This window comes from Drosophila ficusphila, unplaced genomic scaffold (genome assembly GCF_018152265.1).
Source record: "Drosophila ficusphila isolate 14025-0441.05 unplaced genomic scaffold, ASM1815226v1 contig_791, whole genome shotgun sequence".
In the NCBI taxonomy this organism is placed as follows: domain Eukaryota; kingdom Metazoa; phylum Arthropoda; class Insecta; order Diptera; family Drosophilidae; genus Drosophila; species Drosophila ficusphila.
Window position 1 is genome coordinate 9,980,253 of NW_025064737.1, and position 19,748 is coordinate 10,000,000.

At 44.8% G+C, this 19,748-nt stretch overlaps 8 protein-coding genes across 9 annotated transcripts in view; 3 read left to right on the forward strand and 5 right to left on the reverse strand.

Moving 5' to 3' along the window:
* Positions 1–2: 2 nt before the first annotated feature.
* LOC108096931 (DNA replication licensing factor REC) lies at positions 3–8,604 on the reverse strand. 2 transcript variants are annotated; one of them, XM_017198887.1, is made up of 2 exons: positions 6,301–8,604; positions 3–519 (listed from the first exon to the last, which is right to left on the reverse strand). In XM_017198887.1, exons 1-2 carry the CDS (start codon positions 8,565–8,567, stop codon positions 132–134), a joined length of 2,655 nt encoding a protein of 884 aa, XP_017054376.1. In that variant the 5' UTR covers positions 8,568–8,604; the 3' UTR covers positions 3–131. The 2 variants fall into 2 exon arrangements, with proteins under 2 accessions (XP_017054376.1, XP_017054384.1); XM_017198895.1 differs by lacking the exon at positions 3–519 and adding an exon at positions 6,144–6,248.
* Positions 1,448–6,299, forward strand: LOC108096944 (nose resistant to fluoxetine protein 6). The gene is made up of 8 exons (XM_017198908.1): positions 1,448–1,833; positions 2,887–3,182; positions 4,144–4,309; positions 4,475–5,178; positions 5,246–5,439; positions 5,504–5,844; positions 5,903–6,045; positions 6,113–6,299. The coding sequence occupies exons 1-8, from the start codon at positions 1,755–1,757 to the stop codon at positions 6,215–6,217; spliced, it is 2,028 nt and encodes a 675-aa protein (XP_017054397.1). The 5' UTR covers positions 1,448–1,754; the 3' UTR covers positions 6,218–6,299.
* A 58-nt stretch (positions 8,605–8,662) lies between the features above and the next one.
* LOC108096509 lies at positions 8,663–9,351 on the reverse strand. Its single transcript, XM_017198121.2, has 2 exons — positions 9,219–9,351; positions 8,663–9,168 (listed from the first exon to the last, which is right to left on the reverse strand). Exons 1-2 carry the CDS (start codon positions 9,264–9,266, stop codon positions 8,731–8,733), a joined length of 486 nt encoding a protein of 161 aa, XP_017053610.2. The 5' UTR covers positions 9,267–9,351; the 3' UTR covers positions 8,663–8,730.
* Positions 9,352–9,376: 25 nt separating this feature from the next.
* Positions 9,377–10,268, reverse strand: LOC108096473. The gene is made up of 2 exons (XM_017198091.2): positions 9,853–10,268; positions 9,377–9,802 (listed from the first exon to the last, which is right to left on the reverse strand). Exons 1-2 carry the CDS (start codon positions 10,159–10,161, stop codon positions 9,398–9,400), a joined length of 714 nt encoding a protein of 237 aa, XP_017053580.1. The 5' UTR covers positions 10,162–10,268; the 3' UTR covers positions 9,377–9,397.
* A 211-nt stretch (positions 10,269–10,479) lies between these two features.
* Positions 10,480–11,483, forward strand: LOC108096498 (actin-related protein 2/3 complex subunit 3). Its single transcript, XM_017198111.2, has 3 exons — positions 10,480–10,607; positions 10,742–10,915; positions 10,987–11,483. The coding sequence occupies exons 1-3, from the start codon at positions 10,602–10,604 to the stop codon at positions 11,338–11,340; spliced, it is 534 nt and encodes a 177-aa protein (XP_017053600.1). The 5' UTR covers positions 10,480–10,601; the 3' UTR covers positions 11,341–11,483.
* A 359-nt stretch (positions 11,484–11,842) lies between these two features.
* LOC108096487 (NADH dehydrogenase (ubiquinone) 23 kDa subunit) lies at positions 11,843–12,919 on the reverse strand. Its single transcript, XM_017198100.1, has 3 exons — positions 12,782–12,919; positions 12,149–12,600; positions 11,843–12,083 (listed from the first exon to the last, which is right to left on the reverse strand). Exons 1-3 carry the CDS (start codon positions 12,819–12,821, stop codon positions 11,922–11,924), a joined length of 654 nt encoding a protein of 217 aa, XP_017053589.1. The 5' UTR covers positions 12,822–12,919; the 3' UTR covers positions 11,843–11,921.
* Positions 12,920–13,200: 281 nt separating this feature from the next.
* Positions 13,201–19,748, forward strand: part of LOC108096442 (probable ATP-dependent RNA helicase spindle-E) — a 7,385-nt gene continuing 837 nt past the window's right edge. Inside the window, exons 1-9 of the mRNA XM_017198045.2 lie at positions 13,201–13,477; positions 13,537–13,779; positions 15,831–16,558; positions 16,674–17,326; positions 17,437–17,576; positions 17,630–18,222; positions 18,287–18,434; positions 18,492–19,628; positions 19,694–19,748. The exon at positions 19,694–19,748 is cut by the window's right edge and continues 67 nt beyond it. Of these exons, the coding sequence (XP_017053534.1) occupies positions 13,283–13,477; positions 13,537–13,779; positions 15,831–16,558; positions 16,674–17,326; positions 17,437–17,576; positions 17,630–18,222; positions 18,287–18,434; positions 18,492–19,628; positions 19,694–19,748 (3,892 nt within the window). The 5' untranslated portion in view covers positions 13,201–13,282. The remainder of the gene's footprint in view (positions 13,478–13,536; positions 13,780–15,830; positions 16,559–16,673; positions 17,327–17,436; positions 17,577–17,629; positions 18,223–18,286; positions 18,435–18,491; positions 19,629–19,693) is intronic.
* LOC108096466 lies at positions 14,348–15,576 on the reverse strand. Its single transcript, XM_017198082.1, has one exon. It carries the CDS (start codon positions 15,499–15,501, stop codon positions 14,416–14,418), a length of 1,086 nt encoding a protein of 361 aa, XP_017053571.1. The 5' UTR covers positions 15,502–15,576; the 3' UTR covers positions 14,348–14,415.

Here is a 19,748-nt window from a genome sequence, read left to right on the forward strand (position 1 = left end):
TCTTCCGTAATAGTTATTTTTAATTTATTGCTAGACATTTTAGCTCAGTTTAACAACCACTTAACTAATAGTTAACAGGGAAGAAAACCACAGATACTAGTCAAATATTGATACGGGTATTTGCAATTTGCTCAGTCCGGAACCACTTCGTACATGTTTGCACCCTTCATGAGCAAATAGCCGCCCAAGTTGGCCATCTCCACCACCTGGCTGATGTTGGTTAAGATTCCAGCCCGCGACCCGATCTCCTTCAACTCCTCATATTCAAATATGCGCCGTCCCAAAGCTGCCGAGCGTTTTTGCACCAAGTGCACAAAATTGCGCAGTTGAGCGCCTTTTCCAACGCCGCCACCACCTCCTCCACGCGCTCCGGATCCACCGGAGTCTGACTTAAGGCTGGTCTGTGTGATGCTCGCGGTCAGAAGGGATATCACATCGCGAACATGTTGTGGATTGACTACATGGGACAGATCCAGACGGGCACGTGCCTGGGACAGGTGAATCAGGCCAAGAAGTTGTCTGAGGTAAACAAATATATTAGCTTAAATGTTAAAAAGCCTTAAAACTAAAATTATTGCAAAAGTTATTTTCTTACAAGTTTATAGTTTTTCATTGGAAAGATAAATTTGAAACCTTTACAAGAGCCTCAAAAAGCGATCTTTAATTGTAAACCAAGTTTTAAGTTTTTTTAAATACAGCAAGAACTGCACTATAGTTAAATTAAAGAAAAAATTTGTAACAAAATTATTTTTGACATTCCATCTTGTAAGTTCCACAATTACTTGATGTTTTCAATGAAATAAATTTAACCTTCAGCTTTTTATTAAAATGTTGTTTTGCCAAAAATTGACAATCAAGTTTGTTTCCTGAGTCTTTTGATTTTAGCCCTTATTGGCAAAAGTTGATAGAACCTGTCTTATGTTATTCTTTGCTGTTCGCGCTCAGTTTGTAAAATAAAAGCTCGAGGCCGTTAGTAGGTCTCCCATTATTAATTTCGCATCATGTTTTCGTCAAGATATACGTTGTTGGTAATTAGTTCTTTTCCATTGGATGATTAACATACATATCTCCATATTTGCCCAAAACTAGTTTTGCTACAGAACTTTTGGGGGGTTTTTGTAAGTCGTAAGCCCAGATGGTCGCAACTTGGCGCCTAATAACTGCTAACCTGGCTGATGGCCCGAAACGTAAACAAATAAATCAGTTGCATGTGGGCGAGCATCATCGAACATGTTCCAACGCATTTTGCCTTTACGTTTTGTTTTATTTTTCGGAAACCAACGCATTTCCCGGAGGGAGTTTTGAAACCCATCATTACAGCAACTGCATCGAAACCGAAATCGAAGGCAGAAGCAGAGGCAGAGGCTGCGGCAGCGAGCCCTCATCTCGTCCAGATACTTTACCCACACGCATCGGTTTGGGCCGCGTTTCATTCTCGGCTCGCACGTTGAGGCAAACGGTTCATTAGCTGGCGGATCACTGCGGTTCGGTTCGGTTTGGTTTGGGCCAAAAGTGCATTTCCTAACAACATTGGCATTGGCCGGACAGCGGAAGCCCCTGGGTCTGGTCATCTGCTTTGTTTTACTTCATTTATTTCGTGTCGCGCCGCCTCGCATCGGTTGATGAAATTCGGCTTCTTATTGTTATTGGTGCGCTGGCGTTGCATTTGATTGCCGATCACTCCGAGTGACGAAAGTGCCAAGAGTCTCTCAAAGACAATTAATTAGAGGGTGCATTACGACCGCCGATTCGATATGGTACATCCCACGATGATGCTACACATCGTGATTTTAGCCGCGATTTTAACGGCTGCGCAATGTTTTCAATTGAACAGTAAGTGGAAATCGTTTGTGATAACTTATAATCAGTAGGCAGGATTTATTTCCGTATAATGCTGATTTATGGGAATATAAAAATAGCTGATATGTTTTTGGTAAAATCAGGTGTCATATCCATTAGTACAGGTGATAAAAAAATTGTTGTGAATGATAAATAGTTTTTAATCTTTTTTATTCCCATTTAAAATTTGCATTTTTTTCAAAAATCATAAAATATTTCCCTTTTTTGAAAATCTGTATTAAAAATCTGCTTTTATTTTGCTTCTGATTTAAAAGTTGGATTTGATTTATACAATTTTGATTTAAGCTGGCAATCATTTTTAGTGATCTGCCTGCAGAAAAGAGGGCTAAAAACTTTTAAAACAGATTGCAAACTGTAGTTTAAAACCGCCTATCATGTAAAGTCTATGATTAATACAGCTTGAATAATGGTTATACGTACTTCCTATTGCAAATGGAAAAGTTCTAAACCGACAAATACGAAAATCACATAATCCATTATGAAGTGACACATTGCATGCTATGCTTTTCAATCGATATAACTATAGAATACTTTGCCAAAGTTGGTATTACCCTAATCTGCACCTGCTCCTCCCAATCGCGTGTTCTGCGGTAAAAGTTCCCCTCCCAAATTGGAGGCACAAAAACCTCTCGAGACTTCGATGACTGAGCATTATTTCGACAAACAATTAACTCAGCCAAAGTGTCTGGAATTTGACAAGAGATTGAGTCCGTCACTTGACCAGCAAAAAAGGCAAAAAAACAATTACATTATTTACATTTGTTTGGTTTGGTTATTTCCCTCAATCGGACTTAAGATGAAGATGCAGCCGCAAAAGCAGGAAAATGCAAAACAAGTTCAAGTTCGAGCGAGGGAAACTCGTTTCCTTTCACTTGAATTAACAGCCATTGAACCCGGGAGTGTAGTTCTAGCGAAAAAAAGGATCTGGCAGGCCTAAAAACTAGTTTGCAACTTAATGAGCTGATTCATCCGACTGATGTTTCCCCATGATGTTTCTCGATCTGTTCTTTCCCTTCCGCCTTGCAGTGACGCAGTTCTATGAGATGCCGCCGCTGTACGACTTGGATGACTACGATCGATGCCTCCAGGAGTTCGATGGACAGTCCTCCACATATTGTTTCGTCCGTGCCGAAGTCCAGCCGGATGAATCGGTGGCCGCTTGGAGGGCAATTGCCGAGATTTCGCGGTACGACCGCCACCACTTTGATCACAAACAACTCTACTTTGGCCTCTGCCTTCGCGAATGCGAGGCTTCGCTGGCCGGATTGGACGAAAGCGAAGTGGAAGCCCTGCAAGCCGGCTTGCTCACGGAAAATGCAAAGGTAAGGTCACTCGGAGGTGTCACCTCATTGGTAGCTATCCAGCTGCGGCTAACGATCGATTTAATTCAATCTTCAAACACGCTGCTGGGCAGATATTTCAAAACCCAGCGAGGCGTCGCTCGAAATGGTCAATCAACAATCATCGGACACAGAAGCCGGGATAACAGCACCAAAGTTTATTCAACTCGCACTCGCCGCGAGCTGCAGATTAATGGAGCAGTGGCGTAGTTTAGGGGGATCTTTGCTAGCATTTTTCGGAAATTTTAAACAGCGTTTAAAGCAGGGAATATAAGAACAAAATAAAAATCTTGTTTGCAATTAGCAATTACTCTGGGCTCAATTTTAAAAGAGATATACGTTTAAAGCAAGTAGGTTTCATTTTATTCTTTAACTGAATTTTAATGTATTTTTTTTTTAACAGCTTTCTTAAATTAATAGACTTCAAAAAAATTTACCCAAATTATGCAGTTTACCAAATTTATTACTGTTTTTAAACTGGTTTCGCTTTGTTTTTAAAAATAATAAACTTCAAAAGCTCATTAAAATTTAAGTCAATTCCCCAAAATAAACAAGTCACGTCTCATTCAAAAATCCCTTTTGGCTGATACCTCTGACCGAATGCGTGATCTTCATCTTCATTACCTATAAATATTGCATAAATTACAGCCGGAAAATCCGCTGATTAAACATTGGATAGCTGGGTAATGGGATCTGGCAGCCGAGAGATGGAAATGGGAATTGTGTGGCGATGCCATTGATGCAGTCGGCATCAAAACGCATTTACGATTGCTGGTTACACAAAAGCTGTTGATTTAGGCGTTGGCCAAAAATGGAAATGGGCGGTCAGCAGCGAAATCCGATCCAATTCAATCAAATCACACTCATTTCTTTCAAGGCCAAGGGCCCGCCGTTGACATTTGGGCCGTTTAATGATCCACCCATGGCTGAATATCTTTCGCAGGTGAACGTGTATCTCGACTTGTTCTCGATGGAAGCCAACAATCGCCAACGGCACCAGCGATTGACGAATGCCTGCCTTAATTGGCGGCTGCAGCGTCGTGGATTCGGGGTGCTGGCTAAAAGCGTGGTGGAGTACTGCGATGGAGCGGGTCATCAAGTGGAAGAAGGTAAGGGTAAACAATTTGCAAACAAATTATCATGTGTTAAACATAATCGCAAATTTTATAACAAGCTTTATAAAATTCCTTTCAGTTCGAAGTATTTTTTAAAACTTCGAAATTGCATACAAGGAAGGAATACAAAAAAAACAATTAAATAAATATCTTTCACAGATGCATGGAATCTGACATTTTATGGAATACTGGGCGGCCTATTGGTACTGGCTTGCCTGGGAAGCCTAGTGGATCTCCACCTGAAGCGAGGACGACATGACAAGATGCTCAAGGAGCGAGATCACTACAAAACGCCGCCCAAAAGCACCACTCAACAGGTGCTGCTCACTTTTTCGGTGGCTCGCAATTGGTATCGCCTTAATCAGGAGCCAAGTGGCAAGATTGGGAGGGAGTTGCGCTTCCTCGATTGCTTCAAGTTCTTTGCCATGTTTATGGTGATCTTCGCTCATACCAACTGGGTTATTTACGAGAGTGCTATTAGCAATCCGCAGGATCCGGAGCGCCTTCTCCACACTGCAGCGGGCACTTTACTAGTTTCTGGATCCCTAATCACTGTCACCTTTTTTGTGATCAGTGGGCTGCTGTTGACCATAAATTGGCTGTCGGTTTCCCGTGCCCTCGAATCCAAAAAGGACAAATGGAGCTTTGCCCAATATGCTCAGCTTTTTGTTAAGTTTAACGCATTTCGATATGTTCGGTTGACTGTTCCGTATGCTTTTGTTCTGCTCATGAGCGGAGTCTACTTCGAGAATGCTGGCGGTCCTTTGTGGCGACACATATTTGAAAGGGAGCAACTGGCTTGCCGGCGCAACTGGTGGACGAATCTACTGTACATCAACAACATGGTGCGCACGGATGAGCGGGTAAGTTGGATTTAGTACATCATTAATTAAGGTAACTCCAATTAAATCTCGGATTTCTTTTCTGTAGTGCCTGCTTCAAGGTTGGTATTTGGCAGCGGACACTCATTCGTTTGTGCTTAGCTTGGTCCTGCTGATGTTGGGTCACAGGTTCGCCAGGTGGAGCAAACACCTTTATGCTGGCATCTTAGCTATTTTTGTGGCACTGCCAGTGGTGCTCACATATGTTATGGACTATTATCCTATTTTTGTGCCAACGCCTCAGTAAGTTATTGGATTTAAACCTATAAGAATACAATGACAACTATTCTTTTCATCTATCAAATAGAACCCAAAAGGATTCGTTCATAGGAGACCGCCAGTTTACCGAGTTCTACACTTCTTCTTGGATGAACTTCGGTTGCTACTTCTGTGGAGTTTTGGCCGCTTTGGCCAACGATCAGCTGAGCTTAAAGCAATACAAGTTGCGGGAGCTGAAGAGCTTCCAGTTGCTTTGGTTTACCCTCATCCCGGTGGGAATTATGTGGCTGTTTAGCGCACATCCCATCTTCCAGCACTACTACGTGTCTCCCTCAGCCATTTGGGGTGCCTTATATGCCGGCTTACAGAGGAATATCTGGGCCTTTGGCTTGGGCATCTTTATTGTGGGCATGGCCAGCAAAGTGGGATGTAAGTATCGGTTTAGCGGTATTTAAAATACGTTTAAACGGAAATTTTCTTTGGTCAGGGATCTTCCGTAAATTCGCTTGCCTGCCCATTTTCCGCATTTTGGGACGCCTTACATATGGAGCATTTATTGTCCATCTTTTGGTGGCAAGAATTGTCTTGGCCACAGTGCGTGAGCCCATATATTTCGGCACTGGCATGATGGTGAGTTGTGTTTATTAAGCAAATATAAATTGATAAGAACCAGACTTCTTTTATCCTTGAATCACAGTTTGCCTTCATCTTCTTTACGATGACCATGTCCTATCTGTGCTCCTTCCTGCTGACAATCTTTTTGGAGCTGCCCGTCTCCTCCTTTCTTAAGCTTGTGCGATAGTCCAATAACTTAACTTATAGATTACTTATAACTAGAATAAAAACATAACTTAATTGAATAAACTACCAAAAGAGTGCACTTACCCCACTCCGATTTGGCTGGAGTCGCCTTCATCCTGCCCGTTTCTTCCTTGCAGTTCCAGGAAGAATCGCAGGATGGCGTTGCCAGCTTCTTCGTTTAATAGAGGATTCACTTCCTGGCGGGCGTAGGCAACGAATTTCTTGATCAAAACTGGTGGCAGCAGGTCTAAGTCCCCTTCCTCCGGCAGCAGTTCCAGCTTCTTATCCAGATCGTAGTCCTGCTGCAAGATGCTGTCGTTGTCGTCCTCCGTTTTCATTGTGTCATCTTCTGTTCCCGCCGCTGGTACATTAAATGTAGCCTCGTTCATGGAGTCACTCATTTTGGGCTTCAGAGCATATCGAGCTGCAATTCTGGCCCGCTTTTTAGCCCCAGCATGGAGAGCTCTAACGTGAGCAGTCAAGGACATGTCCCTCTCCGAAGGCTTGTCCAGGAGCACGTAGACCAGGTGAAACTCCCGGAGCAATGAAGGCGTAATGTTAATATTCTGAAGAAGATAACGGCCTTCATCGTACTGTCCCCTTTGCGGATTTGCGCAGGCAATCACCGATGGTTGGGTGGGAAACGATCCAAAGGCTCCCGGAAGTGGGAGATTCACCTCACCCGATTGCAGGCACTGCAGCAGAATGGCTTGCTTGGAGGCCAGCTTGTCCACATCGTCCAGGGTGCAGTGGCCTCCACCACTAGCTGACATTAAGGCACCAGCTTGCAGGACACGCTTGTTCCTTCCAGCGAAGGTCACACCCAGATGCTGGGCAGACTGGGCACCTTTTTTTCCACTCACGTGGGCACCGCGCTCCGTGATCTGTGCGCAGCTCTGCAGGATCTTAGTCTTGCCAATGCCGGGATCTCCCACCAGCAGAACGTTGATGGCTTCAGCCTCCGCTCCTCTACCCCCGAGAAGGGAAAGCAGACAGGCTGCCTTGGGCAGCTCATGGCCGTAAACCTCTGGGGCAATGGACTGCACAATCAGCTTGAAGCTATTCGGTTCACCGTTGATCATGGCAATGGCTTCCAAGTCCCGCTCGCTGAACTCTCGCTTGAGGGCAGCTGCATCGCGGATGCTTACCGCCTTAAGGTAGGCCTGCATCTGGTTGGAAACGTCTCCTGTGGAAGCATCCTCGCCCAGTTCCTGCAGCTTGAGGATTCCGGTTATCACGACTTCCTGACCCACTCGCAGCGTATCTACCAGATCGTGTCGCAGCTCAACGTCCATCTCGCCGGGCAAGCTGCTCTCAAAGTCATGAACTTGCGCCAGACTGGACTCCTCCAGGCGAATGATCTGTCGAACGGAGAGCCGTGTGTATGGAGAGTTCCTAAGAGGCAGAAAGCCATCGCGCGCCACGCACTCGGATCTCTTGCAGGTGTAGGGACGCGGCTGGAAGGTTCCCCGCTGGCGCATTGCCATCTCCATTTGGCAGCGACTGCAGCGAAAGGCCTGCCAAGTGAGGCTGTAGCTGGGCTCACCCACACCACTCACGGTGCCCCGAATGGCAATCAGAGTGTCCACGCGGGAGTGACTGATCCCTTCCATCGTATCCACGGGCAAAAAGTTCCACGGTCGCACATAGATCTTGCGAAGCCGCGGTGTTGGTGGAATGTACTGCTCTGGCGTGGAGATGGAACTGGCGGCGGAGTCACTGCAATCTAAAAGGTGGTTAACCACCACTGTGTGCATGGCCAGCGATAGAGTGTCCAGCGTGCGGAGTGGGTGCTCCCGAATATCCTCCGCCAGACCAGGCCAAACCTGCTTTAGCTGCTCATCCTGGAGAATGGTTTTGGCGGGCAGCGAAAAGAATCCCTGATCCCGGATTTTCATGAAATCATAGTTGTGCGGATTGCGCTGGTAGTGCGCCTCCACGGCCATAATCCTTCTGGCCAACTCGTTGCCCTCCTCATATTTCTCCCGCAGAAAATACAGCCGCCAACCGGGATAGGCCCTCGGATTGTCGACCGCAATGCTCTGCACCTGGAGTCCATCCTCTGGGGCAGCGTAGTTTTCCGGTCGCAGAAAGCTGCAGTCCATGTTGGTGTTGCGTCCGCGTTTGCTGGCAGTGCGGCTCCATCCTCTTGGTTGCTGATTTGCAGGCGGTGCTCTACTTGGTTCGTCTGATGCTGCGGGCTGCTCCTGATTGGGTTGTCGATTACCGCGGGCAGGAATCACACGCCCATTGCGTCGGAAGTAAAAGTACGGTCGGTAGGCACCGCCACCACGACCACGCCCCCGCACGAATCTGGATGGTGCACGTCCTCGACTGGGCGGTGGATTCATTTAAGTCCGAAATAGTTTATAAGTTTGCGCGCTTTCAAATAGAGATGGTGTCTTTCTAATAGTCATTATCGATAAGTGATTATTTAATTAATCGGTTTTAAGGTAACGCTTTTTTAAAAGGTATTCTTTTATTCTGCTTTAAAAACAAATCAAGAATATCAAATTATTTGGAGATCTCCTTGCTGGTCACTTGCAAAATCTTCATTTCGTGCTTCAGCATATCCAACTGAGCGGGCAGAAAGTGTTCGAAGACCTGCGATAACTTGGACTTGACCTCGCCAAACGTGTTCATGATCAGCTCCGCCTCGAGGGCATTGCTCGGCTGCACGGCATTAAGTTCCTGGAGGAATTCGGTGCAGCCATCGAGGAGCGTCATCTGGTGCAGGTGCAACTTGAAAAGCTGCTGTTGGACATCCTTAATGCACAGGATCTGCTTATCCAAACGAAGTGGAATGGTGGCCAAAGCCCAGATCCGTTCCACCTGCTCCTTGGTAGCCTCCGAGTTCATCTCCGGAGGAGTTTCCTTGGGCTCAGGAACCTTCTCCTCGACGACCTCTGAAGACTCAGCAGGTTGAGTTTCAGGTTCTTCCAAAGTTGGAGGCTAAAATGAAATTAATGTTTAATGCACGTTGGTTAAATTGGAAAACTTACAAGAGGATCTTTCTTTCGATACTTTTTGGATTTATTTTTTTTCCCCATTTTTCTTTCTCAGCTAAAAAAACGATCGTGACTTTATTAAGAAAACGACAAGTCTGATTAGCAAATCGACTACAAACTCAGGGCCCTCTTTTATTAAGACTTTCGTAAAGTTTAGTTCATTTCTATTTTATTTAGGATGAAGAATTCTGTGGACCTTTACCGTGGAATAGCGAATTAAGATTGAAGGGACAGTTTTCTAGGCGAGCAAGCTGCTTGACCATGTCCTCCAGGAGCAAGCTGTTTCGTTGGTTTGGTCCCCGGATCAAGCCGTAGCCCTCCGCATTGGCAATCCGGTGCTGCAAAAGCGGCATATAGGGTCCTTTGAAGTGTGGCTGTCCGTTGGCCAGCTCCTTGGGAGGCTTTGTCGTCGGAACTGAGCTCATTTCTGTCTTAAGAGCACGACAAATTGGCTGATTTGGCCGGAACTTGGGAGCCCTGCTACCAAACTTCCGTTTCTTCTCCGCCTCTAAGTGACTCTCGCACGCGTCCTCGCACTCATAGTTGGGATTACAAAAACCGTAGATTGAGGGTTTGGGCTAAGGAAAAAATAAGAATAAACTAACTCAAAATTAAATTACAAACTAACAGGTCTCATGGCGCGCTCCACATCGAAACGATCCTCATCTGAGTATTCATCCTGTTCGTCCTCCACCTCGGACGGAATTCTTTCGCTGTTGGTTGGCACCTGCGGCACAAATTCCGAGGCACTGGCCCGCAAACCCTGAGTGGCGGCAGGAGTAGCAGAGGGCGAAGGATCAGAAGCAGCCGTTTGTGTCCGGGTTTCCAATTCCAGAAACAAACGCTTATAAGCCATGGCTGATTTTTCCAGTTGGGTGAGATTTTTTTGGCCAGCGATGTTGGCCACGTCCTGCAAGAAATTTTTACTTTGATCCATAGAGATTCAAATCCAAACTTATTTATTTTAGTAGACGTGTACGCGTCAAAAATTTTAAGTTTATTAGCATGAGAACTGAGATTGCTAATATCAATATATATTAAACTGACTTCGGTGTGCTTTTTTACATCTAGGGTCAACATATTCATATATTCATTTAATTCAACTTTTTCTCTCTAGGAACCAACCAAAATTATAGTACTCAATTGGTAACATTGAATTGAACAAGTTATAAAGTTTTTGAAAATGGCACCTGATTAAAAAGTATGGCCATAAGCAAGGAAAAATACTGAACGCAGACCTTAAGTTATCGACGCTATCGATAAGTCAGGGCTGATAAAATTGTAAACAGAGGACGCCTATAAACTGTTTTTTTCTGTGAAAAATACATAAAAACATTAAAAGCGTTAGTAAAATCTACTGATAACATACATTTTAAGATGCCGGTGAGTAGCAACGAGACAGGAAGTTTTAAGCCCATAGCGATTAGTTTTCTTTTGGAATATCACCTGCTTTTGTGATGACCCCCTGCCAGGTATCATTTTTTGGGAAAATGTTTCTAAATGTAAATCTTTTGCAGGCCTATCACTCGCAGATCAAGGAAGTGCGCCAGCAAGTAGGCAACATGGCAATTCTTCCACTTAGGACACAGGTGCGCGGACCAGCGCCCAGTGCAAATGTGGAGAGCGACATCATAGATGAGTCACTATACTTTTTCAAAGCGAATGTATTTTTCCGCACATACGAAATTAAGGTGAGGCTTAAGTCCAGAGATGAAAATATGGATTGGGAAATGTTAATTGGTTATTCTGTTCCCTTTTACAGTCCGATGTTGATCGCGTGCTTATCTATGTTACGCTCTATATTACCGAATGCCTAAAGAAGCTCAATCGGTCGACGAGCAAGGCTCAGGGACAGCAGGACATGTACAGCCTGGCCATCTCCAAGTTCGACATTCCCGGGGATGCCGGCTTTCCGTTGAACGCCGTCTATGCCAAACCACAAACCGCCCAGGATGCGGATCTGATGCGTCAGTATCTCCTGCAGCTGCGCCACGAAACCGGAAACCGAGTGCTAGAGAAGGTATTCAACACCGAGGACGGCAAACCCAACAAATGGTGGACCTGCTTCGCCAAAAAGAAGTTCATGGAGAAGAGCCTAGCTGGTCCGGGACAATAATGTGCTCACTCCAATATCAATTCGTTGTTTTGCTTCTATGACCGGTAAAAACGCTTCAAAATAAGGATTCAAAGCGGATAAGGTCCTGTTTTAAGTGTCACTGCCAGATTGTCACTTTAAATTAGTTCTTGTTCCCCTATAAATTATTTAATTCCCTAGGTCTTTCATTTTTAAATAATTAAGCGAATTCTTTTTAAAAATATAAATAAAAGGTTGATTTAACTACCTATTTACTAACAACTAACCGGCTTTAAGATAATAAAAGTAGGCGAAATACAATGTCAACTAAAGAGAACTCTGTTTCAATATATTTACCAAGTTGGTTGTTGAAAAAAAATGCTCAATTTTTTTCCCAAGTTTATTGTAAACTTGTTTAGCATGATTTGATTAGCCGCCTTTACCAACGGCTTACTTGTATAGAAGAGCAATTTAATCGTAAAAATATTAAACAAGTTACTAGTTCCGCCTGCCACAGATCGCATATCACTGAACAACTAGTCGATTCGCTTAAGACGCAGCCATAGCAGCGATCTTTAATTGGAAATCGTCTAAACAAGGAATTCTAGGGGGTACAAGCAACTTTAACGATAGAGATGATCGGCCTGCAAGTTGGAGGCAATCTCGGACTCCCACTTGTCGCCGTTGCAGAGTAGCTTCTCCTTATTGTAGAGCAGCTCCTCGTGCGTCTCTGTGGAGAATTCGAAGTTGGGACCCTCGACGATGGCGTCCACAGGGCAAGCCTCCTGCGGGGTAATAAATAAGTATATTAGTAACCTGAGACTGGCTCAAAATTATGTATCCACACAACCTGACAGAATCCACAGTATATGCACTTAGTCATGTCAATATCGTAGCGTGTGGTGCGCCTGCTGCCGTCCGCTCGTTCCTCAGCTTCGATGGTGATTGCCTGGGCAGGACAGATGGCCTCGCAGAGCTTGCAGGCGATGCAGCGCTCCTCGCCGCTCGGATAGCGCCGCAGAGCATGTTCACCGCGGAATCGCGGGCTCAGCGGTCCCTTTTCGAAGGGGTAGTTGATGGTTGCCGGCTCCTTAAAGATGTGCGCCAGGGTAACGGCAAATCCACGGAAGAGTTCGCCAAAGAACATGGTGGACGCAGCCCGATCTGTGATGTCCGAGAACTCCATGCTTTGCTCCTTGTTGTTTACATACACATAGCCCTTGGGAACCTCGACGATATCTTTCGGTTCCGTGCGTTTGGCGGCAAAAAGACAGGCTCCCTGGCTGCCAAACATGCGCTGACCTGTGGGGAAAACATTTTGCCATTAAATCACATTTAAATATTTAAGGGTATTTTGTAAATAAGCCAATTTAGTCCTTTGTTTTGCTATGACATAAGCTTACATAACCTCATTTGGAGCAGTTTCTACGGAAAATTCGGATTTTCCGGGAGTCAAGAGGTAATGGGGAAGCTGAGCACCTACCATTGCGCGATGCGGTGAAAATTCGCATAGTAAGCGACATGTTTGCGGCCGAAATTAAACTAAAGTTGCCAAAAAATTGTTTTGCTATTGAATTTCCCCGAACAAGTTAGAGCTGGAACAGTTTCGACAGTCGGCATATTCGATATGAGAAAATTTTGTCTAACTAATATTCGATACATATTGTTTTAATTTTTGTTACGGAAAAAACATTACATATTTTGAAAATTAACGGTCATGAACAATAATAAAAAAAGCGGAGCTTACGCTATTTGTTCTAAATAAGCCCTAGTTTAACCAAATAGTCGAATATTTGCGCCGATATATTGATTTATTTTATATATGAATATTCCTAACATAAAGCTTCCAACACCGATAACGGGACTGTCGATCTTATGCCACCTTTGACGCCAAAAGTACCACCTCTACAATTTACCGTTTGACTTGACGCGACGCGGGCTTGTAAAATTTTGGGTTGCAGCGTTAAGCTTAAAAATATAAGAAATGGATCCAGAAATAATGGACTTCTTCGACTTTTCGAAGGAATTTAAGCGCGAAATTGCTCCACAGGGATTTCTTAGTAGCGATCCGAGCAAGATGGCAGTGGATACCACCGATTCTAAAGTGCTTAAACGCGAAGTAATCGGAAAAGATTATGTCGAAAAAATCGTGGAACAGGAAAAGCAGCGAATGAACCGAGTAAGAAAAATGTTTGTGTCAGCAGTTTTGTGTGTTTACATATATGTCATTTGATATAGTCGCGGCGCGACGAGGCCGGTCCAAGCAGGCGCAATCGCACGCTGGACGACATAGATACCGATGAAGAAGCAGAAGAGTTCGAAATCCGCCAGGATGAAGAGTATTACAAAAAGTATCGATTCAATCTTAATCGTGACAGAAATTTACCGATCTACGCCAAGCGGGAGGAAATCGTGGCTGCAATCAAATCTAATCCTGTTGTAATTCTCAAGGGCGAAACGGGATGCGGGAAGACTACGCAGGTAAGTGTTGCCAGGTTAAAAACAAAAATTTGTTTACAGAATTTATAAAGCCCAGCAAGCTTTATTTGCTGTGGTAATAAATTTGGCTGGACTTCATGTGGAATATTTTGTACATTTTTCCTCAAAAATGTGCAAATATAAAGTAGTTGCACACTTTGTGTTTTAAACTATTAAATATATTTAATTTAAATAGTATATTGGTAGGATAAATTCAGTCAAAATCGCCAATGAAGAATCATTTTTGATTCATGTTGTAAATGCCTCCAAATTAAGACGCTTACACGGTTGAGTTTTTGTAGGAATCATATATTATTTTCTATGGTCTACGGAGAAGCCGCGTTTGCTATCAAAGCATATCAAAGGGATCTTTGACCCCCGCACAGCAACTTTTGTTTACAAATCTTTAAGTGATAACAAGGTCATTTGGGTCTGACCTACACTCGCTTATAAATAGTATTTTATGGCGCAAACCTAATACATACACATGCGCATAGAGCACATTACTGTTCATCTGAACACATGTTATATATCTTGCCGTTCTTCATGTTTTTAAACGAAAATCAACTACTTTAAACTGTAAATAAATATTTATTAAAATTATTTAAACTATAATAACGTTGACTTCGCTACTTTAATTTAGGATCCCAGTAGTTCTTGAACCTCTTCTTCGGTAACGTCTTCTTCCCGCTCTTCATCATCTTCCTCGTTGCTGTATTCATCGAGCTCGTATTCTCTCTGTACATCACCGGGCAGTTGCCGTTGGAAAACGGTGGCCGATGACATCCTGCGTTGATAGGCTTCAATGACTTCAAGTTCCACTTCGAGCTCCTCCGCTGGTTGCTGCGGCTCGATTTTTTCGTCGCCGTACATGGCCTTGTTTCGCACCCTTTGGCGCACTTCTAACTGATTGCTTCTCGAAGTTGTGGGCTGGTCTCCATCTCCGGGAGTCTTTTTAGCCCCTAGTATTGTTTGGATATCGGCGAAGACCTCGCGCAGTTGGCCAAAGATTTGGGTTCGCGGAAGGGCCAGTTCCTGCCCAGTCAGTTTGTCCTTTTGAGCATTGTAGGCTGACTCCAAATCACATAATGGCTGACTGGCCAGGTCCAGGGTACGCAGGCCCTCCAGTTCGTAGGTGAGACTGACTGTATTGGAACGTAATTGCTTCTGCAACTGGGCACTGTTCCTTTGAATTTTGGCACCCGCAACGATCTCCAATCGATCATAATCCACCAGATTGTCCAATCCCTGGCAGTAATCTAGCGCTGTAAAGCGAAAGGCCTGCGTTTGAACGAGTTGCCAAAACATGTACGCCACCTGGTGCGAATCCTTTTTCTCGGGACCGTCCTTGCGCAGTTCCAGGGCGTAGTCCGTTAGTTCCTGCCAAGTACGAGGTGAGACCTCGATCTTCACAAAGTTGTGAGTGGGTTGCTTATTGTAGATCACGTAGAGCAGATAGAATCCGGCGATTCTTTGTGCACGAGATGCCGCAAAGATGTCTCCAGTGGTGCGTCGTGAACAAGACAGCCTTTTGGCCACGTGCAGTGCCGCAAATGTGGTGGCTATTACCTCGGCGTAGTTCGACTGGGCCGTGAAGAGGTGCTGTAGCTGCATTTCTCGCCAGCACCGGCAAAATACCTCGAACTCGCATGCTTCGCCATCGTTGACCAATCTCTGGAATCGTTGTACCAATTGCCAGCAGTCTTCGTAAACGTGCAACTCCATTCTGTCTCTAATTTAATGTATTTTTGTATGCATTTTAAACAAAACCTGAGCAGGACTAAAAATGTAAACAATCTGATTCGCCGGCTAAAATGTTTTACAGCACTGGCAAGAAACTATCGAAGAACCGATAACAGTTGGTTTAATCGGATTTTAAAAGAACGCGCTAAATTAAACCAAAAGAAGTTACAAGTTCAAGATCTAAAATTTAATAACTAGAACAATATTTACTATTAAATTTTGAGGATGTTAGTATTTAAGATTAATTAGTCACATGTGACCTATTGCTGATTATCGGAATTTTACTGTAATAAGCTATTTATTTGTTTTAGGTGCCTCAATACATTTTGGACGAAGGTTATAAGAGCGGTCAATATTGCAACATTGTGGTGACCCAGCCCCGTCGCATAGCCGCTATCTCCATAGCTAATAGGGTGTGCCAGGAGCGCCAATGGCAGCCGAACACCGTTTGCAACTTTCAGGTGGGCCTTCATCGCCCGAAGAGTCTGGAGGAGACCCGCCTACTGTACTGCACCACCGGAGTGCTGCTGAACAACCTGATTCTCAACAAGACCCTCACCCACTACACTCACATCGTGCTGGACGAGGTGCACGAGCGAAATCAGGAAATGGACTTCCTAATGATTCTGGTTCGTCGCTTGCTGGCCACCAATTCCCGTCAAGTGAAAGTTATCCTAATGTCGGCCACTATTGATACTCGGGAGCTGCGGGACTATTTTACAACGACAAACTCGATTCCGCCGGTAATCAGCGCCAGTCATGGGCGTAAATACTCCATCGAGAAGTTCTACCGCGACCAGATGGCCCACATTAAGTGGAAGCCAGATGCGGGCGAAGAAGATTTTTATCCACGTATAAACGAGGATGGCTACAAGGCGGCGATGAAAATCATTATGGTTATTGACAACATGGAGCGGAATGGAGAAACGCAGTTGACTTACGATGAAGCTCTGCGATATGGAGCTGTGCTCGTTTTTTTGCCAGGTGTATTGGAGATCGACACCATGGCAGAAAGTATTACTTCTATGACAAAGGATGAGTAAGCAAACGGTTTATATTTAATTTAGAATTGTATGTGTTGTTTTTCTTTATTCCTTTCACGAAGCAAGCATTATTATTTGGTAACAATGTTATCTGTTCTGATTACTTTACAGTCCAAAAATGAAGGTCTTCATTGTGCGCTGCTTCTCTCTGATGACCCCGGAAAATCAACGGGATGTGTTTCAGCCACCACCTGTTGGCTACCGCAAGATCATTCTCACAACGAATATCGCTGAAAGCTCCATTACGGTGCCGGATGTCTCCTACGTCATTGATTTCTGTCTCACCAAAGTGTTGGTCACCGACTCGGCCACCGGTTTCTCTTCCCTTCGCCTAACTTGGGCCTCCAAGGCGAATTGTCGCCAGCGTGCCGGACGTGTTGGGCGTCTGCGAAGCGGTCGTGTCTACCGAATGGTCAAAAAGTCCTTTTACCACCAGAATTTGTCTGAGTACGGAGTCCCAGAAATGCTGCGATTGCCCTTGCATTTTTCGGTGCTCAAGGCCAAGGATCTGGACATGGGTTCTCCGGTTGAAATACTGGCTTTGGCTATGAGTCCGCCCAATCTTTCGGACATACAAAACTCAATACTGTTGCTTAAGGAGATCGGTGCACTCTTTCCAACAGTAGATGGCATCTATAACGAGTTGGATGGCGATATTACCTTCTGGGGCACAATCATGTCTCGCCTGCCCTTGGACCCGCGCTTGAGCCGCCTCATCATCCTGGGCTATGCGTTTAACTTACTCGAAGAAGCGATTATTATTGGTAAGTGAGAGTTCCATGATTGATGTAAGGTAGTTTATATATCAAAACTCCATGTTAAGTAAACTTAAATTTATAAGTTTATATTGAGTTTATTTTTAATTGTTTTGCAGCTGCTGGCTTATCGATGCGTGGCTTGTATTTGGACGAAGCTCGTGGGCAACAAGGGGCAGGATTCGAGTCATTTTGGATGCACTACATTTTTGCCGATGGAAGTGGCTCTGACTTGGTGGCCATTTGGCGCGTTTATCTGGTAAGTGAATACCGTTTTAAAGATTTCACTTAAAGCCAAACCCTTTTCCGCAGACCTACTTAAACATGATCGAAGTTGGCCACCAGCAGGAAGAGTCTGCTAATCGTTGGGCGAAGCGTTTCCATGTCTCCTTGCGATCGCTAAAGGAGATGCACCTGCTGGTGCAGGAGCTACGCTTGCGTGTTTCGAGAATTGGCCTGGTTCCGTTCACAGTTGATCCCAGTCAGGTGATGGGAGATCGTGAAAGAGGAATCATCTTTAAAGTGATAATTGCCGGTGCATTTTATCCGAATTATTTCTTGCGTTCCAAGTTGTCGGTTGCGGAACCGGATCGTAATATGTACCAGGTGATTTCGGGGAATGATCCCTGTCGCACAGTATATTTTACCAATTATAAGCCCGGGTATATGGGTGAACTGTACACTAGGCGCATAAAGGAGCTTTTTCTAGAGGCTAAAATACCACCGGAAAACATTGATGTTACCTTTCAACCCGGATCGCAAAAGGTGTTTGTCACCTTCAAGCAAGACGATTGCAATGCAGACGCAACTAAACTCGTGACCGTGTCGGGCAGAATTCAAAGTGAAGTTTACAAGGCGGTTCGAATGAGAATTGACCGGTTGCAACGCCCGCTGCGTATTATGGAGTGAGTTGGCTTTATTCTTATAAGCATTCGTGTTGTATAGAGGCTTCGTTTTTGTCGATTTCAGTCAGACTAACTTTATGAATTACGTTCAGCAGCGAAAGATTGGAGAGTTAATCGAGGGACAATGGGTCCCTCCCACAAAACCGTTGAACGTAGAGCTGCTTGCCTTGCCATCTGTCTACGACAAGACAGTTACTGGCTTGATTACATGCGTAAGTAAACTAATGACTACCGTCAACGTTTTCTGAGTTTCTCCTTTTAACCCATAGATTGTTAGCTGCGGCAAGTTCTACTTTCAACCTCAATCCTTTGCTGAGTGCATTCGAAACATGTCCGAGATACTCAATGCCCCACAGCAGTTGCGAAATCACGTCTTAAACGCTGCGGCCCTCAGAAAAGGCCAGATGGTGCTGGCAAAGCGGAATAGTTATTTCCAACGCGCCACGGTGATTCGCCCAGACAACCAGAGCAATCGCCAGCCGAAGTTTTATGTTCGCTTCATCGACTATGGAGACTGCTATTTGTTGCCCATGGAGCAGATACGTCTGATGCCAGAGGAGCTAATGGACCAGTATGGAGACTTGCCACCACGTGTCTTCGAGTGCAGACTGGCGCTGGTGCAACCGTCTATGGTAATCAGCACGAGTAATCGGTGGCCCAAGAAGGCCAACGAAATGCTTAGCTCGGTGGCCAAATGCGGTCGTGTCGAGATTGAGGTGTATTCGCTGTACAACAATGTGGCAGCCGTTCTCATCCATATGCGTGATGGCCTGCTCAACGAAAAGCTGGTAGAGCTTAAATTAGCTCGTCGCGCTGAGGAAGACTTCATGTCTCGTCAGGATCATGACTTCCGAGAACAAAAACAGGAATCTGCCCGTTATTCGAGTTCGGCGGAGCGACAGCGGGTCAATGAGGAGTATCTGCGCTCCGTTCAGTTACCCCAAGATCTTGATTTACCTCCGCCTCCGATGAATTTGTGCAACACTATGGTGATGCTGAAGGGACCCTACAGTCCCTTGGAGACCTCCATGTACTCCGTCATTCGAGTGGGTGTCTGGAAAACGGTGAATATCGATAGTGGCTCGGTAAACTCGGTGCTTCTCGATGCGGATCCCCACGATCAACACGATCAAATGATTGTGGCCCACACAACCGTGGAGAACTCCAACGGCCAGAACCTGATAGTCCGTGGAACCACTTTAATGCCCAACATACATGGACTTGCAGCACTTATGGTAATGCTGTTCTGTCCCACCATGCAGATCAAATGTAACAAGGAGGGCACCAGATACGTGTCCATACTGGCGGGGCTAGGCTGTGACCCGGAAACCACAGAGCCTTATTTTGAGGAACACGATATGGTGATTAATCTGGACGTTAACATTTTGGAAGATGATGTTAATTTGGTAATGAAGTTGTGGTATTTTGGGTTTGGTAAACATTTAATGACACTTCCTAAAATATATTTCAGATAAACCAAATGCGCTATTTGATAGATAGCGTATTTTTCAATTTCAAAGACGAAA